This window comes from Sapajus apella, unplaced genomic scaffold, assembly GCF_009761245.1.
Source record: "Sapajus apella isolate SASKATOON/1434 unplaced genomic scaffold, GSC_monkey_1.0 scaffold27, whole genome shotgun sequence".
Classification (NCBI taxonomy): Eukaryota; Metazoa; Chordata; class Mammalia; order Primates; family Cebidae; genus Sapajus; species Sapajus apella.
Window position 1 is genome coordinate 16,058,279 of NW_022436967.1, and position 24,275 is coordinate 16,082,553.

Here is a 24,275-nt window from a genome sequence, read left to right on the forward strand (position 1 = left end):
GCCGAGGCGAGTGGATCACGAGGTCAAGAGATCAAGACCATCCTGGTCAACATGGTGAAACCCCGTCTCTACTAAAAATACAAAAAATTAGCTAGGCATGGTGGTGCGTGCCTCTAATCCCAGCTACTCAGGAGGCTGAGGAAGGAGAACTGCCTGAACCCAAGAGGTGGAGGTTGTGGTGAGCCGAGATGGCGCCATTGCACTCCAGCCTGGGTAACAAGAGCGAAACTCCGCCCCCAAAAAAAAAAAAAAAAAAAAAAATCAGCTGGGTGTGGTGGCATACCACAGTAGTAGTCCTAGCTATTCAGGTGACTGAGGTGGCAGGATCAATTAAGCTCTGGAGATTGAAGCTGCAGTGAGCTGTGACTGCACCACTGCACTCTAGCCTGGGCAACAAAGAGGGACTTCGTCTGAAAAAATAATAATAAATAAGATAACATGCATTGAAGAAACTAGGAAGTAAAGTTTCTCATCACATGCTTCATCCCACCCCCAACCTCCGGCAACACAATGTGGAGAAATACTGTCCACATGGAAAAAAGGTGACATAAGCATCCAACTTTCCCAGATTCCAGTACTTGGCCTGTCCCAATGCAAGGACAGTCCCAAAGTCCCAGGATGGATCCCTGCAAACTTAGGCTCTAGGCCTACACATGAGCCAGGATTGCACCTGCAGCCACAAACTCCAAACCAGTCACTGCAGACCCAGACTGGCCTCAGGCTCTGACCCACTGCTATGGTCCTGAACTAAAGGCCTACCTCAGTGCCAAGTGGTACCCATGAACTCAGGCTTCAGGATCACCCCCATAGACACAGGCTCCAGGTCAGCCCCAGGGCTCCAGAACTGTCTCTGTGGCCTCAGGCTCCCCTTCCATCCCAGCACTAAGCCTGCCCTCCTTGGACCCAGACACCAAGACCATCCACCTGCTGACCCAGACAACAAACCAGGCTACCCAAGGACTACAGCAGCAAGATAGCCTACCCAGAATCACTAGACAAGCTGACTAGTGAAGGGCTTTCCCTGTAAAGACAACACTCATTGTTTACTTTTTCACATGCACAGACGATAACATAAGCCCACAAGGATCACAAATAATTAGAGAAACAGGACACCAAAGGAACAAAATTAAGCACCAGTAGCAGACACTAAAGGACCAATGATACATAAACTGCCAGATAAGAATAAAAAATAATCACCTTATAGAAGATGAATAGCTACAGGAGAACTCAAATAATATGAATCCAGGAAAACAATGCATGAAAAAAATGAAGGATTCATTCAAATGAAGGAAGAAAAAACAATAAAATAGCTCTAGTAAGCCCTTACCTATCAATAATCACTTCAAATGAAAGGAGGTTAAATTCTCCAATCAAAAGACAGAGTGGCTGAATGGATTAAAAAACAAGATTCAAAATTACGCTGCCTGTAAGAGACTGACTTCAGCTTTAAGAACACATGTAGAATATGCTCATTTTGATTGCTATTTGCATGAAAATTGCTATGAAATAGCATGATTGCTAGTTCATGCAAATGGCAATCAAAATAGAGCTGAAGACTCACTTCAGCTTTAAGAACACATAGAATATATTCATTCTTAAATATGTTCATTCTATGTGTACTTAAATACGTTCATTCTATATGTGTTTTAAATACATTCATTCTATGTGTTCTTAAAGCTGAAGTGAGTCTTCAGCTCTATTTTGACTGCCATTTGCATGAAATAGCAATCATGCTATTTCATAGCAATTTTCATGAAAATAGCAATTAAAATAAAGCAGGGGTGGTTATACTTGAATCATACAAAACAGACTAAGTTAAAAACTGACAAAAAAGACAAAGAAGGTCATTATATAATGATAAAAGAGTCAATTCATTAACAGGATATAGTGATTGTAAATATATGTGCACTGAACACTGGAGCACCTAAATACATAAAGAAAATATTAAAAGAACTGAAGGGAATAACATACAGCTGTATAAGAACAGTACAAGACTTCAATAACCCACTTTCAACAAGGGACAAGTCATTCAGATAGAAAACCAATAAGGAAAAAGCAGACTTGAACAGCACTATAGACTAAATGGACCTAACAGACACATACAGAATACTCTACCCAATGGCAGCAGAATACATATTACTTTCTTTTCTAAAAATAATTATTAGTATTTTTTATTTTTCCACAAGTTATCGGGGTACAGGTGGTATTTAGTTACCTAAGTAAGTTCCTTAGTGGTGATCTGCAAGACTTTGGTGCAGCCATCACCTGAGCAGTGTACACTGCACCACATTTGCAGTCTTTTATTCCTCACCCCCTTCCCACTTCTTCCCCCTAAATCCCCAAAGTCCATTATATTCTCATGACTTTGTGTCCTCATAGCTTAGCTCCCACAGATCAGTGAGAACATACTATGCTTGGTTTTCCATTCTTGAGTTACTTAGAATAATACACATCTAATATTAGAGCTCTCAAATTTATAAAACAATTACGAATGGACCTAAGAAATGAGATAGACAGCAACACAATAATAGTGGGGGACTTCAGTACTCCACTGACAGCACTAGACAGGTCATCGAGACAGAAAGTCAACAAAGAAATAATGGATTTAAACTATACCTTGGAACAAATGAACTTAACAGATACATACAGAACATTTCATCCAACAACTGCAGAGTACACAATCTGTTCAACAGCGCATGGAACTTTCTCCAAGACAGACCAACTGGTAGGTCCACATAAAACAAGCCTCAACAGATTTAAGAAAACTGAAATTACATCAAGCTCTCTCTGAGACCACAGTGGAATAAAATTGGAAATCGACTCCAAAAGGAAGCTTGAGAACCACGCAAATACATGGAAATTAAATAACCCACTCCTGAAATCAAGATGGAAATTTAAAAATTCTTCAAACTGAATGACAATAATGACACAGCCTATCAAAGCCTCTGGGATACAGCAAAGGCGGGCCTAAGAGGAGAGTCCATAGCCCAAAGCGCCTACAAGAAAAAGTCTGAAAGAACACAAATTGACATTCTAAGGTCACACCTCAAGGAACTAGAGAAACAAGAACAAAATTACCAAGATCAGAGCAGAACTAAATAAAATTGAAAAAAAAAATACAAAAGATAAATAAAACAAGAAGCCAGTTCTTTAAAGGATAAAATTAATAGACCATTAGCACAATTAACCAAAAAAAGAAGAGAGGAAATCTAAATAACCTCATTAAAAAAACGAAACAGGAGATATTACAACTGACACCACCAAAACACAAAAGATGATTCAAGGCTACTATGAACACCTTTATGCACATAAATTAGAAAACACCGAAGAGATGATTAAGTTGCTAGAAAAATACAACCCTCCTAGCTTAAATCAGGAAGAAATCGATGCCTTGAACAGACCAATAACAAGTAGCGAGATTGTAATGGTGATTTAAAAATTACCAAGAAAAAAAAAAATCCAGCACCAGACGGATTCACAGCAGAATTCTACCAGACATTCAAAGAAGAATTGGTACCAATCCTTTTGACACTATTCCACAAGACAAAGAAGGAACCCTCCCTAATTCATTTTATGAAGCCAGCATCACCCTAACACCAAAATAAGGAAAGGACATAACCAAAAAAGAAAGCTACAGACCGATATCCTTGATGAACATTGATGCTAAAATCCTTACTTAACAAAATATTAGCTAAATGAATCAAACAACATATCAAAAAGATAATCCACCATGATCAAGTAGATTTCATACCAAGGATTCAGGGATGGTTTAACATACGCAAGTCAATAAATGTGATACACCACATAAACAGAATTAAAAACAAAACCACATGATTATCTCAATAGATGTGGAAAAAGTGCAACAAAATCCAGCATCCCTTTATGATTAAAACTGTCAGTAAAATTAGCATATATGGGACATACCTTGATGTAATAAAATCCATCTATGACAAACCCACAGGCAACTTAACACTGAATGGGAAAAAGTTGAAAGCATGCCCCCCGGAGAACTGGAAAAAGACAAGGATGCCCACTCTCACTACTCCTTGTTATAGTACTGGAAGTCCTAGCCAGAGCAATCAGACAATAGAAAGAAATAAAAGGCATCCAAATCGGTAAAACAGAAGCCAAACTGTCACTGTTTGCTGAAGATAAGATCATTTATCTTGAAAACCCTACAGACTCCTCCAGAAAGCTCCTAGAACTGATAAAAGAATTCAGTAAACTTTCTGGATACAAGATTAATGTACACAAATCAGTAGCTTTTCTATACACCAACAGTGACACCAAGCAAAGAATTAAATCAAGAAATCAACCACTTTTACAATAGCTGCAAAATAAATAAATAAATAAAATACTTAGGAATACACCTAACCAAGGAGTCAAAAAACCTCTACAAGGAAAACTACGAAACACTGTTGAAAGAAATCGTAAATGACACAAATGGAAACACATCCTAGTGTGATTTTTGAGGGGTGCTGAAAGAGCTTTGTTTTGTCATATTACCAGGGTTGGTTTTCTGGTTCCTTCTCATTGAGTAGGCTCTGTCAGGGGAAAGGTCTAGGGCTGAAGGCTGCTGTCCAAATTGTTTTGTCCTGTGGGATGTTCCCTTGATATAGTACTTTCCCCCTTTGCCTATGGATGTGACTTCCTGTGAGCCGAACTGCAGTGATTGTTGTCTGTCTTCCAGGTCTAGCAACCCAGCAAGTCTACCCAGCTCTGGGTTGGTACTGGGGGTTGTCTATACAGAGTCCTATGATGTGAACTGTCTATGGGTCTCTCTGACATACATTCAAGTGCACATGAAACATTCTGAAGGCTAGATCCTATCTTAGGCCACAAAACAAGTCTAACAAACTTAAGAAGACCAAAATCATATCACATATCTTTTCTGTCCACAATCACATGAACCAGAAATGAATAACAGGAAAAAAAAATAGGAAAATTCACAAATGTGAAAATTAAACAACATACTCCTGAATAACCAATGGGTCAAAGAAGAAAACAAAAGAAAAATTTTTTAAAATCTTAAGACCAATGAAAATAGAAACATAACATACCAAAACTTTGATACAGCAAAAGCAGTTCTATGAGGAAAACTTATAGCAACAAATATTTACATTAAGAAAAAAAGAAATATCACAAATGAACCGTCTAATTTTACACAACAAAGAAATAGAAAAAGAACAAATTAAGTCCAGGGTTAGCAGAAGGAAGGAAATACTAAAGATCGGAACAGAAAAAAATAAAATGGAGGCTAGAAAAATAATTTAAAAGATCAATATAAAAAACAATATAAAAAGATCAATATGAGTTGCCTTTTCAAAGGATAAGCAAAATTGACAAACCTTTGCCTAGACTACTACAAAGAAAAGAAAGAAGACTCAAGTAAATAAAATCAGAAATAAAACAAGAGACACTACAATTCATATCACAAAAATACAATCATAAAAGACTAATATGAACAATTACATGGCAACAATTTGGCCAAACAAGAAGAATGAAAGAAATTCCTAGAAACACACAACCTACCAAGAATGAATCATGAAGAAAATCTGAACAGACCAATAATGAGGGAGAAGAATAAACCAATAATCGGAAAGCTCCCTAATGAAGAAAATTCCAAGACCTGAGAAGTTACCCTTTTCAAGCATTGGCATCACTTCTTTAAATACTTAGAATTCACCAAACTCTTCCAAGAAACTGAAGAGGAAGGAATACTTCCAAACTTACTTTATGAGGCCAGCATTAATGTGAAACAAGAAGGCTGTAAGAATAGAAAATTACAGGCCAATATCCCTGGTGAACATAGATGGACATATCCTCAAAAAAATATTTTCAAACCACATTCAATAGCTAATTAAAAGGATCATACACCATGATCCGGTGAGATTCATCCCTAGGATGCAAGGCTGCTGGTTTGACACATGCACATCACCTTAAAATGACAAAGAATATCATGTAATCATCTCAATAGATGCAGAAAAAACACTGGACAAAATTCAACATCCTTTAATGATAAAAACTATCAATACATTAGGAATAGAAAGAATGTACTTCAACATTGTTAACACTATATATGAAAAGCTCACAGCTAACATCACACCCAACAATGAAAATCTAAAAGCTTTTCCTCTAAGATGAAGAGCAAGACAACATGCTCGCCCTCGCCACTTCTATTTAATATAGTACTGAAAGTCCTAGCCAGGTAAATTAGGCAAGAAAAAGAAATAAAAGGCATCCAAATTGAAAAAGAAAAAAAAATTGTCTGTTTACAGATGACATACTCTTAATAAAGAAAACCCTAAATATTCCACAAAAAAACTATCACAACCAATAAATGAATTCAGTAAATTGTCAGGGTACAAAATCAACAACAACAAAAGTCAGTAGCATTTCTATACTCTATCCAAAAAATTTAAAAAAGAAAATCTCATTTACAATAGTATTTTTAAATACAGAGAAACAAATTAATCAAGATGGTAAAAGACCTGTACACTGAAAACTATAAAATACTGACAAAATAAACAGAAGACACAAATATATATAATATCTAATGTTTGTGGATTATAAAAACACTACTAAAATATCCATACTACCGAAAATTGAATACAGATTCAATGTAACCCCTACCAAAATTCCAATGGCATTTTCCCCTAAAATAGATAAAACAACCCTAAAATTCATAAGCAAACATAAAAGTCACCAAATAGCCAAGTAATCTAAGAACAAAACAAAGCTGTAGGCATCACACTATCTGATTTCAAAATATAATACAAAGCCATTATAATCAAGATACCATGATACTGGCATAAAAACAAACATAAATAAATGAAACAGAATAGAGAGCCCAGAAATAAATCCATGCATGTACAGTCAACTGATCTATAAAGGTCCCAAAGAACACACAATGATGAAAGCCCAGTCTCTTTAATAAATGGCTTCAAGAAAACTGTATGCCCACATGATATCCACATGATAAACTATATGTCCACATGAATGCAACTGGTCAGTTTTCTCACACCATATACAAAAAAATCAATTCAAAATGGATTAAATATTTAAACATAAGACTTAAAATTGTAAAACTACAGAAGAAAACATAAGGGAAAGCTTTACGACAGTCAGGGCAATGAATTTCTGGATATACTCCAACATCACAGGCAAGAAGAGGAAAAATTGACAAACAGGAGTGCATCAAACTAAAAAGCTGTGCACAGCAAAGGAAACAGAGTAAAGAGACAACCTATGGAATGGGAGAAAACATTTTTGAACCATAGATAAGGGGTTAATATCCAAAATACTAAAATATATATTAAGAAACTGAAACAACTCAAAAGCAAAAAAAACAACTTGACTGAAAATGAGCAAAGGATCTCAGTAACATTTGTTAAAAGAAGACATACAAATGGCCAACTGATACATGAAAAAATGTTCAACACCACTAACCATCAGGATCATACAAATGAAAACTACAATGAGGTATCACCTCACATCTGTTAGGAAGGCCATCATCAAAAAGATGAAAGATTAAGTGTTGCCAAGGTTATGGAGAAAAAGGAACCCTTGTACACTGTTGATGGGAATCTAAAGTGGTACAGACATTATGGAAAATGGTATGACGGTTCCTCAAAATAAAGTTACCATATGATCCAGCAATCCCACTACTGGGTACATATCTAAAAGAAATGAAATTAGTATCTCCAAGAGGTATCTGCACCTCTTATGTTCACTGCAGCATTATTCACAACAGCCAAAGTATGGAATCAATATAAGCGTTCGTGAACAGATGAACAGAGAAAGAAAATGGGGTATAATGGTATAAACAAATGTGGTATCATGAAATATTATTTGACTTTATAAAAAGAAGAAAATACTGTCATTTGCAATAACATGGATGAATCTGGGGAACATTATGCCTAGTGAAATAAGTTAAGGTACACAGAAAAACAAATGATCTCACTCATATGTGAAAAAAAGCTAATTGCAAAAGATTGTATACTATATGATTCCATTTATATAAACTTTCTGAAATAAACATTTAGAAATAAGGGCAGAAATGGGGTGGGTGTGATTATAAAAGACAACATAAGGGATCTTTGTGGTGATGAAACTACTCAGTATCCATGATAAATAAACAAACCTTTTCATGAGACAAAATTGTATAAAACTAAATAAATAATACACAAGTAAAACTGAAAAAATCTGAGTAAGATCAATGGATTGTAGGAATATCCTGCTTGTGGTATTGTAAAATAGTTTTTGGGTGTTTTGTTTTTGAGACAAGGTCTCGCTCTGTCACCTAGGCTGAAGTGCAGTGGCACAATCATGGTTCACTGTAGCCTCAACATTCCCCAGGTCTCAGATGATCCTCTCACCTCAGCTGTGCCTGGGACTACAGGTGTGCACCACCACACCCAACTAATTTTTGTGCTTTTTGTAGAGATGGAGTTTTACCATGTTGCCCAGGGTGGTCTCAAACTTCTGGGCTCAAGTGACCCGCCCACCCTGGCCTCCCAAAGTGCTGGGATTACAGGCATGAGCCACTGCACCCAACTTGTACTAGTTTTGCAAGATGTTGCCAATGGAAGAAACCAGGTAATAGGATACACAGAATCTCCCTATTTTACTTCATAGAACTGCACTGAATCTACAGCTATCTCAATAAAAATTTCAATTAAGAAATATGTTTTTTAAAAGTTTAGCCTAAGAAGTCAGTCTCCCTGGACTCTGAGTTTTTTTCAGAGTTAAATTCAAACAGTGTAGCTAGTGTGGGATATAAATGACTTACATTTGGGACATCGATTGCTACTTCCCTCATGGCACTGGGTCTGATATCATTCATTCCCTGCAAGAAATCATTCAGAGTAATCTTCACCAGTCCAGCTACCTTGTCATCAGGGAGGTTAGGTTGTTTTCTCAGGATTCTCCGCAAGGCACAGAGACCTGCAAAGAGAGGAATGTAACACAAGATTTGTCTTTTCCTTCATAAATACAGACTGAAATAATGCCACCGGTGGCCCATCTGGAGCAGCCACTGTGAAGAAACCAGCTGCAGTGGGGGAGGCATGGCCAGGACTGTGTACTTCATGAAGCCAGTGGGAGCCAGGAACAGGAAGGAACCCGGCTCTTTTCCAAGTTGGTGGGGCAGAAGCCCCACCCTTCTAGGCACAGCGGCAGCCACCCAGCCACAGATATGGACCCGGGCACCCCTGCACTTTTGGGAACCCAGGAAGCATCCCCTACCCAGCAGGCTCTGAAGTGCCTGCTTCTACTCCCCGGACTCTCCCCAATCCCAGAAAAACTTTTTGCCTGCTCGGATTTCAGACTAAAGTTGAGGCTGAGCCTAGCTGCTGTCACGACCCACCTAAGTGTTCACACACTCAAGGCAGCACTGACATGCCAGCTCCCTGCCACCTTGGCCCCCTCCAGACTCTGGGTGCCAATGAGCACAGGAGGGAGGCTGAAGAGTAGCAGAGGGTGGCTCAGCACAGTCCTGCAAGCGCCCCTGAGCACAAACAGCCTGGGAGCCATGGATGACATGATTGATGGCAGAAGGAGGCAGAAAGGGTTGAGACCCTGGTGAAGCTCCACCTTCCAGTCAGGGATGGCCTGAAGCATGGGATCCAGGCTGTCAGTGCCGTGTGAAGTCTGCAGCCCAGAGCTAGAACTTACAGTGCTTTTTCTGGGCCTGCCCATCGCCACCCATGGACCAATCAGCATGCACTTCCACCCTTCTGAAGCTCATAAAAATCCGACTCAGCTGGACTCATGGGGACATTAGGACTACCAGCTGTGAGAAGGAGCTACCCACTCTGGGTCTCCTCTCCACTGAGTGCTGGACACTTGTTTGGACACCCTGCCTACGGAAAGGAGCTACCCACTCTGGGTCTCCTCGCCGCTGAGAGCTGTTTACTCATCAAGACAACCTGCCTACAGAAAGGAGCCACTCACTCCAGGTGTCGTCTCTGCTGAGAGCTGGACATTCATTGGGATGACCAGCTTGAGGATAGGGGCTACCCACTCTGAGTCTCCTCTCCACTGAGAGCTGGACACTAGTCGGGATGACCAGCCTGTGAATAGAAGCTACCCATTCCGGGTCTCCTCTCCACTGAGAGCTGGACACTCCTTGGGACAACCTGCCTGCAGAAAAGAGCTACCTACTCTGGGTCTCCTCTCCAATGAGAGCAGGACACTCACCAGGATAATCTACCAGCAGAAAGAAGCTACCCACTCCAGGTTTCCTCTCCGGTGATAGCTAGATACTTGTGAGGATGAACTACCTGTGGACAGGAGCTACCCACGCAGGTCTCCTCTCTGCTGACAACTGGACACTTATCAGGACAACCTGACTGCAGAAGGACTTACCCACTTTGGGTCTCCTGAGGGCTGTTCTGTTGCTCAGTGAAGCTCCTCCCTGCCTTACTCACACTCCAGCTGTCCACATAACTAATTCTTCCTGGACACTAGACAAGAACTCAGGAATTGCCAAATGGTGAGACTGAAAGAGCTGTAATGCAAACAGGGCTGAAACATGCCCCTTGGTCACCACATTGTGGGCAACAAGAAAAAGTGGAACTGTAGCCCTTTGGGAAGCCCAGACACAAGAGCTCCCCCTACCAAAGCTGTGACACCCTCTTTTGGGCTCTGCTGTTTCCAGCATCTCCAAGCTTCTGGGTACCACCACATTCCCTGGTGCCCCCAGTAGAAGCCACTTGTGGTATGCCTGGTCCAGCCACATCCTCACATGAAGGCAGCACCTGTGCCTACACCTGGAGCTGCCCGCCCTGCTGTAGCCAGCATGCCTGGTTGTGCACAGTGGCCATACCCCAGGTTTGCTCACACCCCCTTTGTTGCTTTGTGCCTGGCTCACCCTTGGCAGGTGGGATCCAGGCCAAGAGCACAAGCTGAGTGTAGCCTGCCGGGCAGAGTGGGCAGAACAAGCCCAGTGCACCCGAGCAAAACTCAGGCAGAGGTGGTACTGGCCACAGAGGTTTCTGGATGGAAAACTGACACTCTAAGGATCTGATGACAGAATCATCACCAATATAAATAATTAAAATAATTAAAAACCCAAACCCCAAGCAAGATTACAGCAGTTAAAACATTTTGTTCCTGTAGGGGAGTGGATGAGAGGTAGGGAAGGAGATGGAAGAATGTGAAGGATGAATGCAAAAATCCAAGCACTTAGTTTTGGCAATGAAACTATGACAAATATTTAATATGAGAAAGTATAATTTACAAATATAAAATAGACTTCACAAAACAACACCCATAAAAAAGAGCCATGAAGGTTTATCAAAGTAATTTGTTTGAGGAACTTCTTTTAAAAGAGTGATATATTAAAATTAAAACATGCTTTTGCCCCTGCCCTATTGGTAAATAAATTCAAACTAGAATTACAAAGTTTTAAGGTATTGGAAAAACACCTGAAAGGAAATATTCAGGTGGCAGTTGGAAATGTGGTTCTGGAATACAAGAGCAAAGCAAACTTCAAAGTGATAAGCATACACATGAGGTTTGATATTACAGCAATGGAGAGATCCATAAGGGGAGGTTAGTGAGGGGTCAGGGCTGGAGGAATAAGTGTAGAAAGCTCAATCTTAGGAAGGCCCATCAATTGAATAGCATCAAAAGAAATGATGGTTTTAAGAGGCTGAGAAAAAATAGGAAGACACAGAATAAAAGGTATCTCCTTAAGCTGATAAGCAACTTCAGCAAAGTCTCAGGATACAAAATCAGTGTGCAAGAATCACAAACATTCCTATATACCAATAACAGACAAACAGAGAGCCAAATCATGAGTGAACTGCTACAAAGAGAATTAAATACCTAGGAATACAACTTACAAGGGAGGTGAAGGATCTCTTCAACGAGAACTATAAACCACTGCTCAAAAGAATAAGAGAGGACACAAACAAATGGAAAAACATTCCATCCTCATGAATAGTAAGAATCAATATCATGAAAATGGCCATACAACCCAAAGTAATTTATAGATTCAATGCTATCCCCATCAAGCTACCATTGACTTTCTTCACAGAACTGGAAAAAACTACTGTAAATTTCATATGAACACAAAAAAGAGCCAGCTTGGCCAAGATAATCCCAAGCAAAAAAAAAACAAGGCCAGAGGCATCATGCTACCCAGCTTCAAACTATACTACAAAGCTACAATAACAAAAAAAGTATGGTACTGGTACCCAAACAGACACATAGACCAATGGAACAGAAGAGATGGTCTCAGAAAGAATGTCACACATCTACAACCATCTGATCTCTGACAAACCTGACAAAAACGAGCAGTAAGGAAAGGATTCCCTATTTAATAAATGATGTTAGGAAAACCGGCTAGCCATATGCAGAAAGCTGAAACTGTGTATGGCTATTTTTGTATAAGATGTAAGGTGTAACCAACCTTTATTTACACCTTATATAAAAATTAAATCCAGATGGATTAATGACTTAAATTTAAGACCTAAAACCATAAAAACCCTAGCAGAAAACCTAAGAAATACCATTCAGCACATAGGCATGAGCAAAGACTTCATGACTGAAAACACCAAAAGCAATGGCAACAAAAGCCAAAATAGACAAATGGGATCTAATTAAATTAAAGAGCAATCTCATTACTAGATATATACCCAAAGGATTATAAATCATTCTACTATAAAGATATATGCACACGTATTTTACTGTGGCACCATTCACAATAGCAAAGACTTGGAACCAACCAAAATGTTCATCAATGATAGGCTGGATAAAGAAAATGTGTCACAAATACACCATTGAATACTACAAAGCCTTAAAAAAGGATGAGTTCGTGTCCTTTGCAGGGACATGGATGAAGCTAGAAACCATTATTCTCAGCAAACCAACACAAGGACAGAAAACCAAACACTACATGTTCTCACTCATAAGTGGGAGTTGAACAATGAGCACACATGGACACAGGGAAGGGAACATCACACACCAGGGCCTGTTGGGGGTTGGGGCGCTAGAGGAGGGGTAGCATTAGAAGAAATACCTAATGTAGATGACAGGTTGATAGGTGCAGCAAACCACCATGGTACGTGTATACATACATAACAAACCTGCACGTTCTGCACATGTACCCCAGAACTTAATGTAAAATTTTTAAAAAGAAAAAAAAAAGGCTGGGCATGGTGGACTGCACCTGTAATCCTAGCACTTTGGGAGGCTGAGGGGCAGATCACAAGATCAGGAGTTCGAGACCAGCATGGCCAACATAGTAAAACTCTGTCTCTACTAAAAATACAAAAAATTAGCTGGGCATGGTGGTGGGCACCTGTAATCCCAGCTACTCAGGAGGCTGAGGCAAGAGAATAGCTTTGAACCTGGGAGGTGGAGGTGGCAGTGAGCCGAGATTACACCACTGCATTCCAGCCTGGGCAACAGAGGGAGATTCTGTCTCAAAAAAAAAAAAAGTACTAAAGGAGCCATGAAGACAAGTCAACAAAGTCAAATTTAGAGAGATCCAAAATAAATTCAAAGATGCCATGCTGACTTGAAAAGTTAAATACTAAGTTCTCCGTTGTGAGATTCAGAACCTTTAGTCTATAAGACAGTCACTATATAGGCTCTTTGTCTTATGAGTGTTTAATGAAGTTCCACTTTGAAGAAGTTTAATCTCAGAGATTTCTTAGAAAGCCAGTCTTAATATCTAAAGTTGTCCTGGAACACCAGCTAGCTCCCCTGAGTTTTTAACTTTTCTTATTCAAAACCCTATGTCTCGATACATTTTTACTAAATTAAAATGATACCACTCCATCATTTTACTTGTTTTCACTACTTTGAACTGTATATACATAAACAGAAGCATAAATAAAAGAAAAGAAGACACAAAACTCCCCAAAACAGAGGGTTGAGTATCTTTCACTACCAAGAAAAAGCAGCGAATAGTACAAAGACACTCCAAAAATAGATCCCCTGCTTCCTAAAGCCAGCAAGTCACTTACTTAGGCCATCTTACAAATACTCATTTGCTTTTTCTGCCTTCCAAAATGCTGAAAGATGGTTCTTCACATCTCTTGCATTTCTGCTTGAGAGTAGAATCACTGACTGTCTCTGCTCAAGACTATCTTTTGAAGGATGTTTGTATGCAGGAAAATAAAGTGTCTCTCTTCAGCAAAGGATAGACAAGCTTAATATTCATTATAAAAGATTCAGGTTCTATAATTCAAGACTCCCCTACTGTGATGCAACCTTATATGGGGTCAGGTTAGCCCTCTGTATCACTCTGTGAAAACTGAGGCTCAGGAACTGGTACGAATGCTGCTACTCTAGCTAATTATGTTGCTATAATATTCTGTCCTTTGACTCTGCTGCAGGTACTCACAAAATTTGTTACCCAGCAAGTAAAGTAAAATCTCTGACCCTTTACAATTCTCAACATGTTTATGTTTGCAATGGTTTGAATGTTTTTGTCTCCTCCAAAGCTCATGTTAAAACTCAATCCCTAATGACACACTGTTGGGAGGTGAGGCCTAATGAGAGGTGTCTCCCCCCTGATGAATGGATTAATGCAGCTATAAGGACTTGCAAGAGTAGGCTCACTCTCTTATTCTTCTGCTATGTAAGGACACAATGTTCCTCTCCTTCAGAGAATACAGCATTCAAGGCACCATCTTGGATTCAGAGAGACTGAGGCCAAACCTGCCATCACCTTGATCTTGGACTTTCCAGCTTCCAGAACTGCGAGAAATTAATTTCTGTTTTTTTGTAAATTACCAAGTATGTGGTATTTTGTTACAGCAGCACAAACTGGACTAGGGCAATTATAAATTAGGTTGATTTACCCAACACATTCATTAGTTAAATGGTGCAGAAGCATTAAAAAATATTCAGTGATAAAGATAGTACCTGACTTAAATTCAACTTAAGAGTTTTCAACTTCACAATGGTACAAAAGCCATATGAATTCTGTAACTGTCTTGCAATGCTGGGCAGCTGCAGCAAGCCACAGTTCCAAGTCAGCCACACCCATATTTTTGACTCATGAGTTTTTTCAAGACATAACCCTATCATAAGGTGAGGTGTACCTATGCAGTGCTATGTTGTATCAAACTACCTTGTGGCCTGAAAAAATTTAAGTTGTTCCTAAAATGTCTAACATAAATGGAAGTAAACAAAATACTTCAATGCCAGATAGTATCTTGCAATACTTGCCAATATTTCTAATTTGGACCAGATCCGTCACTACTGAGACAGAAAAACTGAAACAGGGAAAGTGGTCTAGTAATTTTCATGTCACGTTTTTTATATCATGCAAACATAAAATTTGACAATAAATGAGGCATTATTTTCATTTAAGGAAGGGGTCTGGAAAATGCAGGCAATATGTGGTTTTAAAAAGTATATACAATGTTATAATATAAATGTGTTTATAAAACAACAAAATCTCTATTATTTCTAATACAAGCTATGGAATTTAAGCTGGATAAAATTTCCACTCCTCTGAGCATAGCAAGAAAATTGTAATTCACCGGAGGAAAAACAAAGGCAAGAGACACACGGAATTTTTCAAAAGTTAAAAAATAGTCAAGTACAAGCCAGACACAGTGGCTCACATCTGTAATCCCAACACTTTGGGAGGCTGAGACAGGCAGATAGCTTGCATCCAAGAGTCTGAGACTAACCTGGGCAACATAGTGTCACCTCATCTCTATAAAATAAATCAAAATTAGCCAGGTGTTGTGCCTGCAGTCCTAGCTACACATGAAGCTCGCTTGAGTCCAGGAGATGGAGCAGTAAGCCATGATCACACCATTGGACTCAGCCACTCAGCTTGGGTGACCGGTGAGACCCTGTCTCCAAAAAAAAAGGTAAAGTACAAAGACTGATTCTGTAATAAACATAGCACAACTTAATGTGCCCAAATAATAAGTAAACGTGTTTACCAACGATGCATTCATTTTTAAAATTATTTTCAGATTTTCTTTTTAATTGCTTAAGTTATACTATAAATCACGCATAGAAAGTAAGTCTTAAAGCCTTGCTTTATCATTCATTTTAGTCTCCAGACAGAAATACAAAATTCTATTGGCTATTTCAAAAAAAACCTGACAATTAAAAGATGAAAATGGGCCACCACTGAGTATACTCAATCAAGAACTGAAAAATAGAGATTTTAAGTAGAGGCATTCTGGCCAAGTAAAGATAGTAGACTGAATACAATCACTTACTTTTGCTGCCTATAATAAAACATAGCCATGAGTACTACTACATGCTAAGTCTCCTGCCTCCTCCTAGTGAGGCACCATACCTGTGGGTGATCTTAGAGACCCACAACACACATAAATAAATATAAATGGATGATTATATAAAATAACAGTAATAATGTTTTTGAAGTAAAGAGAATCAGTGTTCCCAAGTATGTACTGCAATGTTTGTAACGCATGCTAGTCCCTAATAAGCCAAGGAGACGAATTAATATGTAGGATATTTACTAAAGGCCAAGTTAAAATGTGTAACTAAAAAGATAATGGGAAGAGGATGAAATAATAAAAACACTTGCCTATTCCAAAAATGCCAAAAAAAATACAACAAGTGGGGCAAATAAGAAAGTAGATTAAACCTATGTATTTTAAGATATTACCCTAAATATATTAACTGAATTAAAAAGTGAATTTTAAAATAAATTTAATGAATTTAAATAAAATTTAAAAAATAAAACCCACATTCACACTGCATATAAGAGATGTATCTGAAATATAAGAATATAGAAAGGTTGAACATGAAAGAATAAAAGAAATGCTATGCAAATATACACAGAAGGAAATACATATGGAAGGATAACAGTGCACCTATACTTTCTATCAAATAGGCATTAAGCAAGAGGCCTCACTAGACACTCAGGGTAATAGAAGGGTCAATTCACCAAGAATATACAAAATTCTAAATTAATAGATGCCTGATAACAAAATTCAAAATATATAAAACAAAATTAAACAGAAGTAAATGGAGAAACAGATAAATCTACAACCTTGCTTGCAGGTCTTAACATACTTCCCTTATTAGAAGACATGAAAAACAAAATTAACTCACCTATCCTAACTGGTATATATTAAAAAACAACATCGAAATAGTAAAATACTTATATTTTCCAGCATACCTGGAATATCTACCAAAACTAACCCTCTGCTTGGGCACAAAGCAACTCTCCATGTAACTCAAGGACTGAAACCATAAAAGTGTAGTTCTCTGACCTCAGGAGAATGAATAACAAAATCAGTAACAAAAAAATACTAAGAAATATACAAATATTTGAAAATCAGTTAATTCATTTCTAAATAACCCATGGTTGAAAAAAAATCACAATAAAAACTGAATTTTTTCAACTGAATAATAATACAAATATAACATGGAAATCTGTAGGATGTTGCTACTGCAGTACTGAAGGCGACACTGGTAGGCTTAATGCACATAGGAAACAAAAGACTGACAGTCAATGAGGCATTCATCTTAAGAAATTAGAAAAAGAAGAAGAAATTAAACCAAAAAGAAAAAAGGAGGGAAATAATTAATACAAGAAAATAAATGCACAATTAAAGAAAATAATATATAAAGCCAAAGGTTGGTTGTCTGAAAATGTGAGAGAAGAGACACATTGCCAATATTAGGATACAGTCAGAGGTCCTATCCAGGACAGTAAGTCAAGGAAAAGAAAGAATAAGTGTAGAGTTGAACAAAATAAAATTTAAAACTCATTATATTTGAAATGTATACATAGAAAACTATAACATAACTGATAGATACTCAAAAGAATTTACATACTCACTATTAGAATTTTGTTTCTTGTGGGTTTTTGAGACACGGTCTCACTCTGTCACCCAGTCTGGAGTGTAGTGGTGCAATCTCAGCTCTTTATAGCCTCAATCTCCCACACTCATGCAATCCTCCCATCTCAGCCTCATGAGCAGCTGGGACTACAGGTGCACGCCACCATGCTCAGCTATTTTTTAAATTTTCTGTAGAGATGGTGTCCCACTATGTTGCCCAGGCTCATCTCAAACTTCTGGGCTTAAGGGATCCTCCCGCCTTGGCCTCCCAATGTGCTGAAGTTATAGGTGTGCGCCACTGTGCCTGGCTCACACTATTAAACTAGTAAGTGCATTTAGTAAAGTAGGTAGACACTGTCAATCCAAAAAGTTTACTTTTTCTATTGGAAGGTCAAAGTGGGTGGATAACTTGAGGTCAGGAGTTTAAGACCAGCTTCACCAACATGGTGAAATCCTGTCTCTACTAAAAATACAAAAAAAAAAAAATTAGCCAGGGATGGTGACACGCTTTTGTGTCCCAGACACTTGGGAGGCTAAGGCATGAGAACTGCTTGAACCCAGGAGGTGGAGGTTGCAGCGAGCTGAAATCATGCCACTGCACTCCAGGCTGGGTGACAAAGTGAGACTCCATCTCAAAAGAAAAAAAATTTTTACTTTTTCTAGATACAGTAATGTGTTGCTTACTGACAGGGATACGTTCTGAGAGATGTGTCTTTATGCAATTTTGTCATTGTGCAAATGTCATAGAGTATACTTATACAAATTTAGATGGTCTGGCCTACCATACATCTAGGCTTTATGGTATAGCCTATTGCGCCTAGGCTACAAACCTGTACAGCATGTTACTATACTCAATACCATAGGCAACTGTAACAATGTTAAGTATCTGTATATCTAAACACAGAAAAAGAAAAGGTACAGTAAAAATACAGTATAAAAGATTTTAAAATGTTATACCTGTGTAGGGCACTTACCAGGAATGAAGCTTATAGGACTGGAAGTTGCTCTGGATAAGTCAGTGAGTGAGTGGTGAGCAAATGTGAAGGCCCAGGACATTACTATACTCTACTGTAAACATTATACACTTAGCCTACACCAAATTTAAAAATAATAATTAAACAACGACTTTACAATGGTTTGATGTCACTGGGTGATAGGAATTTTGTAGCTCCATTATAGTCTTACAGGGCCACTGTAGTACAGACCGTCCAATCTTGACTGGAACATTGTTATGCCGTCCATGACTATACTAATAAAAAATAATTACAAGTGAAATTTTACAAAATGCCATCTATAAGTGCATTCAAAAAACTAAAATACCTAAGAATAAATCTAATGAAAAGCATGCAAGACTTCGTCACATAAAACTACAAAACTATCCTGAGGGAAATTAAAGAAAATCTAAAATAAATGAAGGGATCTACAAAGTTCATGGATTACAAGGTATTAACTTCCCAAATCTCTCCAAATTGATTGAACGACTTAATAATTCCAATCAAAATGCAAACCAGTTTACTGGGTAGGAAGAAAGGAGAACCTGAAATACTGATTTTAAAACTTCTATGGAAATACAAAAGGACAACAACAGTCAAGAAAATATTGATGATTTTTTTTTAAATAGCACTTGCCCTCAAGAAATTAAGACTTTAATAAGGCTGAAAGTATTAAAGACATTCAGTATTGTGAACAAAGATAAACAGACCAATGAAGCAGAGCAGAAAATCCAAAATGAACACAAACCCTTGATTTGTGTACAACAATGGTAACACTGAAGCAAGGTAGAATGGATGGTCATTTCAGTAACAGGTACTGGTGTAACATATCTATATTTTAAAAACGTGAAGCAATTAAAAATAGCAACATGAAAGGAAAAACAATAAAAGTATCAAGAAGATAAGAGAAAATATTCCTAACAGTAGGTCAGGTGGGGTGACTCACACCTGTGATCCCAGCACTTTGAGAGGCTGAGGTGGGCAGCTCACCTGAGGTCAGGAGACCAGCCTGACCAACATGGTAAAACCTCATCTCTACTAAAAATGCAAAATTAGCTGGGCGTGGTGGTACATGCCTGTAATCTCAGCTACTTGGGAGGCTGAGAGAGGAGAATTGCTTGAACCTGGGAGGCAGAGGTTGTGGTGAGCTGAGATTACACCATTGCACTCCAGCCTGGGCAACAAGGGCAAAACTCCATCTAAAAAGAAAATATTCCTAACAGTGTATTTGACCAAGATTTCTTAAGCTAGCTACAGAAATCACCAGCCATGAAGAAAAGACTGATGAACTGGATCCATTATATCAGTATATATTATAATAAGAATATAATGACAAACTTTCTCTTCCTCAAAAGATACTACAGAGAATAAAAATGCAAGCCACAGAGTAGAAGATATTTAAAATACACATATCTAACAAAGGCCTCATAACCAAGCTATATTAATAACTTCTACAAATCAATATAGTTTTAAAAAGTAACCCTACAGAAAAACTCAATAAATACCTGACAGGCACATCACAAAGAATGACATCTAAATAGTCAATTCAAATATAAAAAGGTACTCAGTCTGAGTTATTAGGGAACTAAAATGAAATACTGTTATAAACTTCAATGTCAGCACCCTCAAGAAGAAACTAGAATTTTCACACACAACAGGTAGAAGAGTAAATTGGTAAAATCACTACAAAAAAGTTTTGGCAGTATTAGTAAAAAGAATCCTATAACCCAATAATTCCACTCTTAGATAAATAATAAACAGAATGCATACATTTGTGCACCAAAAGGCATGTGCAAAAATGTTCGTGGCATTACTCAATACTTACACAACCAAATTCAGCAATAAAAATGAACTCTTGCTATCCAGAATAAAATGATGAAACTCTCGAACCATAAAACAAGTAAAAGAGAGGACAAAACAGGCAGAACTGATCTTTAGCGTTAGAAGCCAGGAACGTGGTTGCTTTTTGGGTTGAGGTGAGCACGTAGTGACTGGGAGAGGGTCTGAGAGAAGAACCAGAAGCTAGCAAGGCTCTGTTATCTTGATCTGAGTGGTGGTTACACAAGTGTGTTCACTTTGGAAAATGCACAGATCTTTTAGCTTATGCTCTCTTATGTATGTATGTAATACTTCAAGAAAGAAGTTTATTTTTAAAAAAGAGTATGTAAAAAGTGAAGTGAAAGGAAAAAAAAAACTATAAACAAAGCAACAACACAGAAGCTGGTTTAAATAACATTGAGGAATGGTAGTTTTAGAAATTATAAACTGCAGTTTAAAATGAAATATCACTGTATCAGTATTAGCTCAACAGTTATAACAAAGTATCACGCTAATGCAAGACAGTAATAATAGGAGAAGCTGGGAAAAGGGGAAGTTATGTGAAAATTATCTGTACCTTCTGCTCAATTCTTCTGTAAACCTAAAACTGCTCTAAAAAAAAAGTCTATTAATTTTAAAAAAATTTAATAAGATGAAAAAACTCAGTTCTAAGAATTTGCATTTATATAATGAAGCTTATTCCTTAATATTGTATCACTAAAACAGGAAAATATTTCTATTTAGAGTACTTTTTAATCAGAATAATTAAAACCATGATGATCTAGGAAAATCAATCCATAAAAAAGGTTTTAGGGCTGGACACTGTGACTCACACCTATAATCCCAGCACTTTAGGAGGCCAAGGTGAGAGGATCACTTGAGGACAGAAGTTTAAGACCAGTCTGGACAATACTACAAGACCCTGTCTCTTTAAAAAAAATAATAAAAAGGGTTTGGGGAATTTTCTATATAGAAACCCTAATCAGGCTCGGAATCATTGCAGGACATATTTATATAAGCTGACTAGTGTGTAAAATATACTAGAATACAAAATATAGATTATATGATTTACAGAACTCACAGAGTTTTGACTTGCCAGAACATTTTATACAAATGGCTATGTTTGGTATGAGAGGCAAGGTGAGTTAAGAGCAAAAACAAAACATGAGGAGAGGTAACAGCATTTTTTGCATGCCATTATTTTGATTCTTCTTTTTAAGAGACAAGGTCTTAACTCTATTACCCAGTATGAAAACCAGTGGCATGATCATAGCTTACTGCAGCCTCAACTCCTAGGCTCGAGCAATCCTCCCAACTCAGCCTCCCAAGTAGCTAGCACTACAGGCACACACCACCACCACTGGCTAATTTTATTTCTTGTAGAGACAGAGACTTGCTGCATTGCCCAGGCTGGTCTCAAACTCCTGGCCTCAAGTAATTCTCCTGGCCTGGCCTCCCAAAGTGCTGGGATTATAGGTGTGAGCCAATGCACCTATATTGGTGCATTTTGAAAATATTTTTGAAAATATTTTGAAAATATTTTTTAAAAGCAGTTCTCAGTAATGGAACCACTGCTCTTATATTTCTTGCCAATTCAGTTACAATTCATGTTAAAGCAAAACAATTATTAAAGTATTACTATATCATAAAGCCACTGAGAAGATATTATTCATTGACTACAAGGGTTACTCTTTCATAGGCACTCTTTTCATTATTAACTCATCTATTCATTCAAAATATTCAACAAGAACCTCGTAGACATAATTACTTTATTAAACAAATGTACTGAGCTCTTACATGTCAGGATACACAAGAAAGCAGATCAATCTCTCATAGCGACAACAGTCTAATAGGGGAGACACATCATTACGGGTAATTATTATAAACTATGCCAACTTCTGTGACATGGAAAGAACAAAGTGGCACAAACACACGTCAGGAACATCAAACTCAGTTTCAGGAAGGATTAGTTGACCTAGACAACTCTCACAGAAATCATTTCATACATTCCTTTATTTCACAAATGCAGAAAAACTGAAACATATGTCTAAGTTCAAGTAGTTAGCCCTGAAAAATGAATTGATGTTAACCTGATAAAATGGAAATTGGGGCCAAAGAGACAGCAGAGTATTCCAAGCAGGGAGAACAGCATATAAATAGGGATGAGGAACATAGCACTTCAGAGACTAGGAGGCCCTGTAGAATAATAAAAGATAAAATCCTAAATCTCTAAAGTTCAGTCTCATACATATGAAAGACCATGTTTAAATAAACCTAAATCCAGCTCTATTAAATTCGTTGGTAGGTATGTGAAGATATAAAGTATGGTGGATTGTTAGAAAGGAGAAAAGAACAATAGGTAAGTTTACTGATTTGCAAAAGCTATAAAAACATAAGAGATCCTGGAGACTCCTGCCACAGGCCTTCAGATTCTTTCCCACTCTGAACTATTGATTCTAGGCTGTATATAAACATATCCTATTTTACACAACAAATGCTATTCTTGAAAATAACATGTAAGTTGAAAAACAGAATTTTTATGAATTAAGTGTTAAATATATTAACAAGAGCTTACAGAAATTAAAGGTCCCTGGAGCTATAACATTAATGCAACCAATCCTCTAGGGTTCTAAGTCTTCCACTAGCTCAGGCACAACTTTAAATAAGGCTTAACCCTTCTAGCCATCACTTACTAAATGAAAACTGGCTTCATTTACTAAATGAAAAGATTAAAATATATTTTTTTATTTATTTAAATTTAAATAACAAAATTCTATTATGCTAAGTTTAAATTATTGGCCATCAACCATTTCTAATAAAGGCATACTGGAATCTATAAGATTAAATTTTTTTAAATACATATATTTTTAGAAACCTGAAGACAATTAACTAGAAGAACAAATGGACACATGTACACCAAGGAATATGGTTGAAAGTAAGCCATCAACATTTCCTCTTTCCACTAACTTTGGAGTTAATTTTTTTAAATGTAAGCAATTATAGAAGCAACACTGCTATATTCTTTAAAGAAACATAATTTTGAAATAAACAGTGTGACTAATTCAACAAAAGATGTGTCATTTTCATTATGTTATTTTCCAATTCTCTTAAAATTTTTAAGACTGGAAAACAAGATACATTGAAGAAAAGAAAAGGCAAAATGCTTTAGGGAGCCAAATGTCAACACACTGTTTCCAATGTATGACTTGTATATGGCTTGTTCCCCCTCAATCTCCACATCAATAAACATCATCTTGACCCATGTTTATAAAATCCTAAAATTTTATATTCAATGCTTGCTGAGTTATAAGTTATTTTTGAGATTGCAATTAAGCTCCTTCATTGGAAACTAACAATAAACTTAAACTGATCAGAGAAGTTAACAGCGTTTTTTAGAATTACTATCTGCCTACAGAAAATTACATGAAGAGATAACCTAAAACATGGACATCTGGATCTCATATTTAAATTCTAAAAGCTGAGCATAAAATTTGTGAATATACTCACATATATGAAGACAAAGCAAATATAACAAAAATTCTAAGTCTTCTTTTTTTAAAATGTACTTTCCTCAAAATATCAGAACTCTAGAATTTTGTTTTATTTGGAGTCTTTATTCTCCTTCAACTCTGTATTGAGTATAGACAAGGTGGTAAGTATCACC

The 24,275-nt window shown here is 37.4% G+C and overlaps 1 protein-coding gene across 4 annotated transcripts in view; it reads right to left on the reverse strand.

Moving 5' to 3' along the window:
• Positions 1 to 24,275, reverse strand: part of SPATA5 (spermatogenesis associated 5) — a 310,845-nt gene that overhangs the window by 250,670 nt on the left and 35,900 nt on the right. For all 4 annotated transcript variants that reach the window (XM_032292360.1, XM_032292361.1, XM_032292359.1 and 1 more), the window contains exon 10: positions 8,792 to 8,946. In XM_032292360.1, the coding sequence (XP_032148251.1) occupies positions 8,792 to 8,946 (155 nt within the window). The remainder of the gene's footprint in view (positions 1 to 8,791; positions 8,947 to 24,275) is intronic.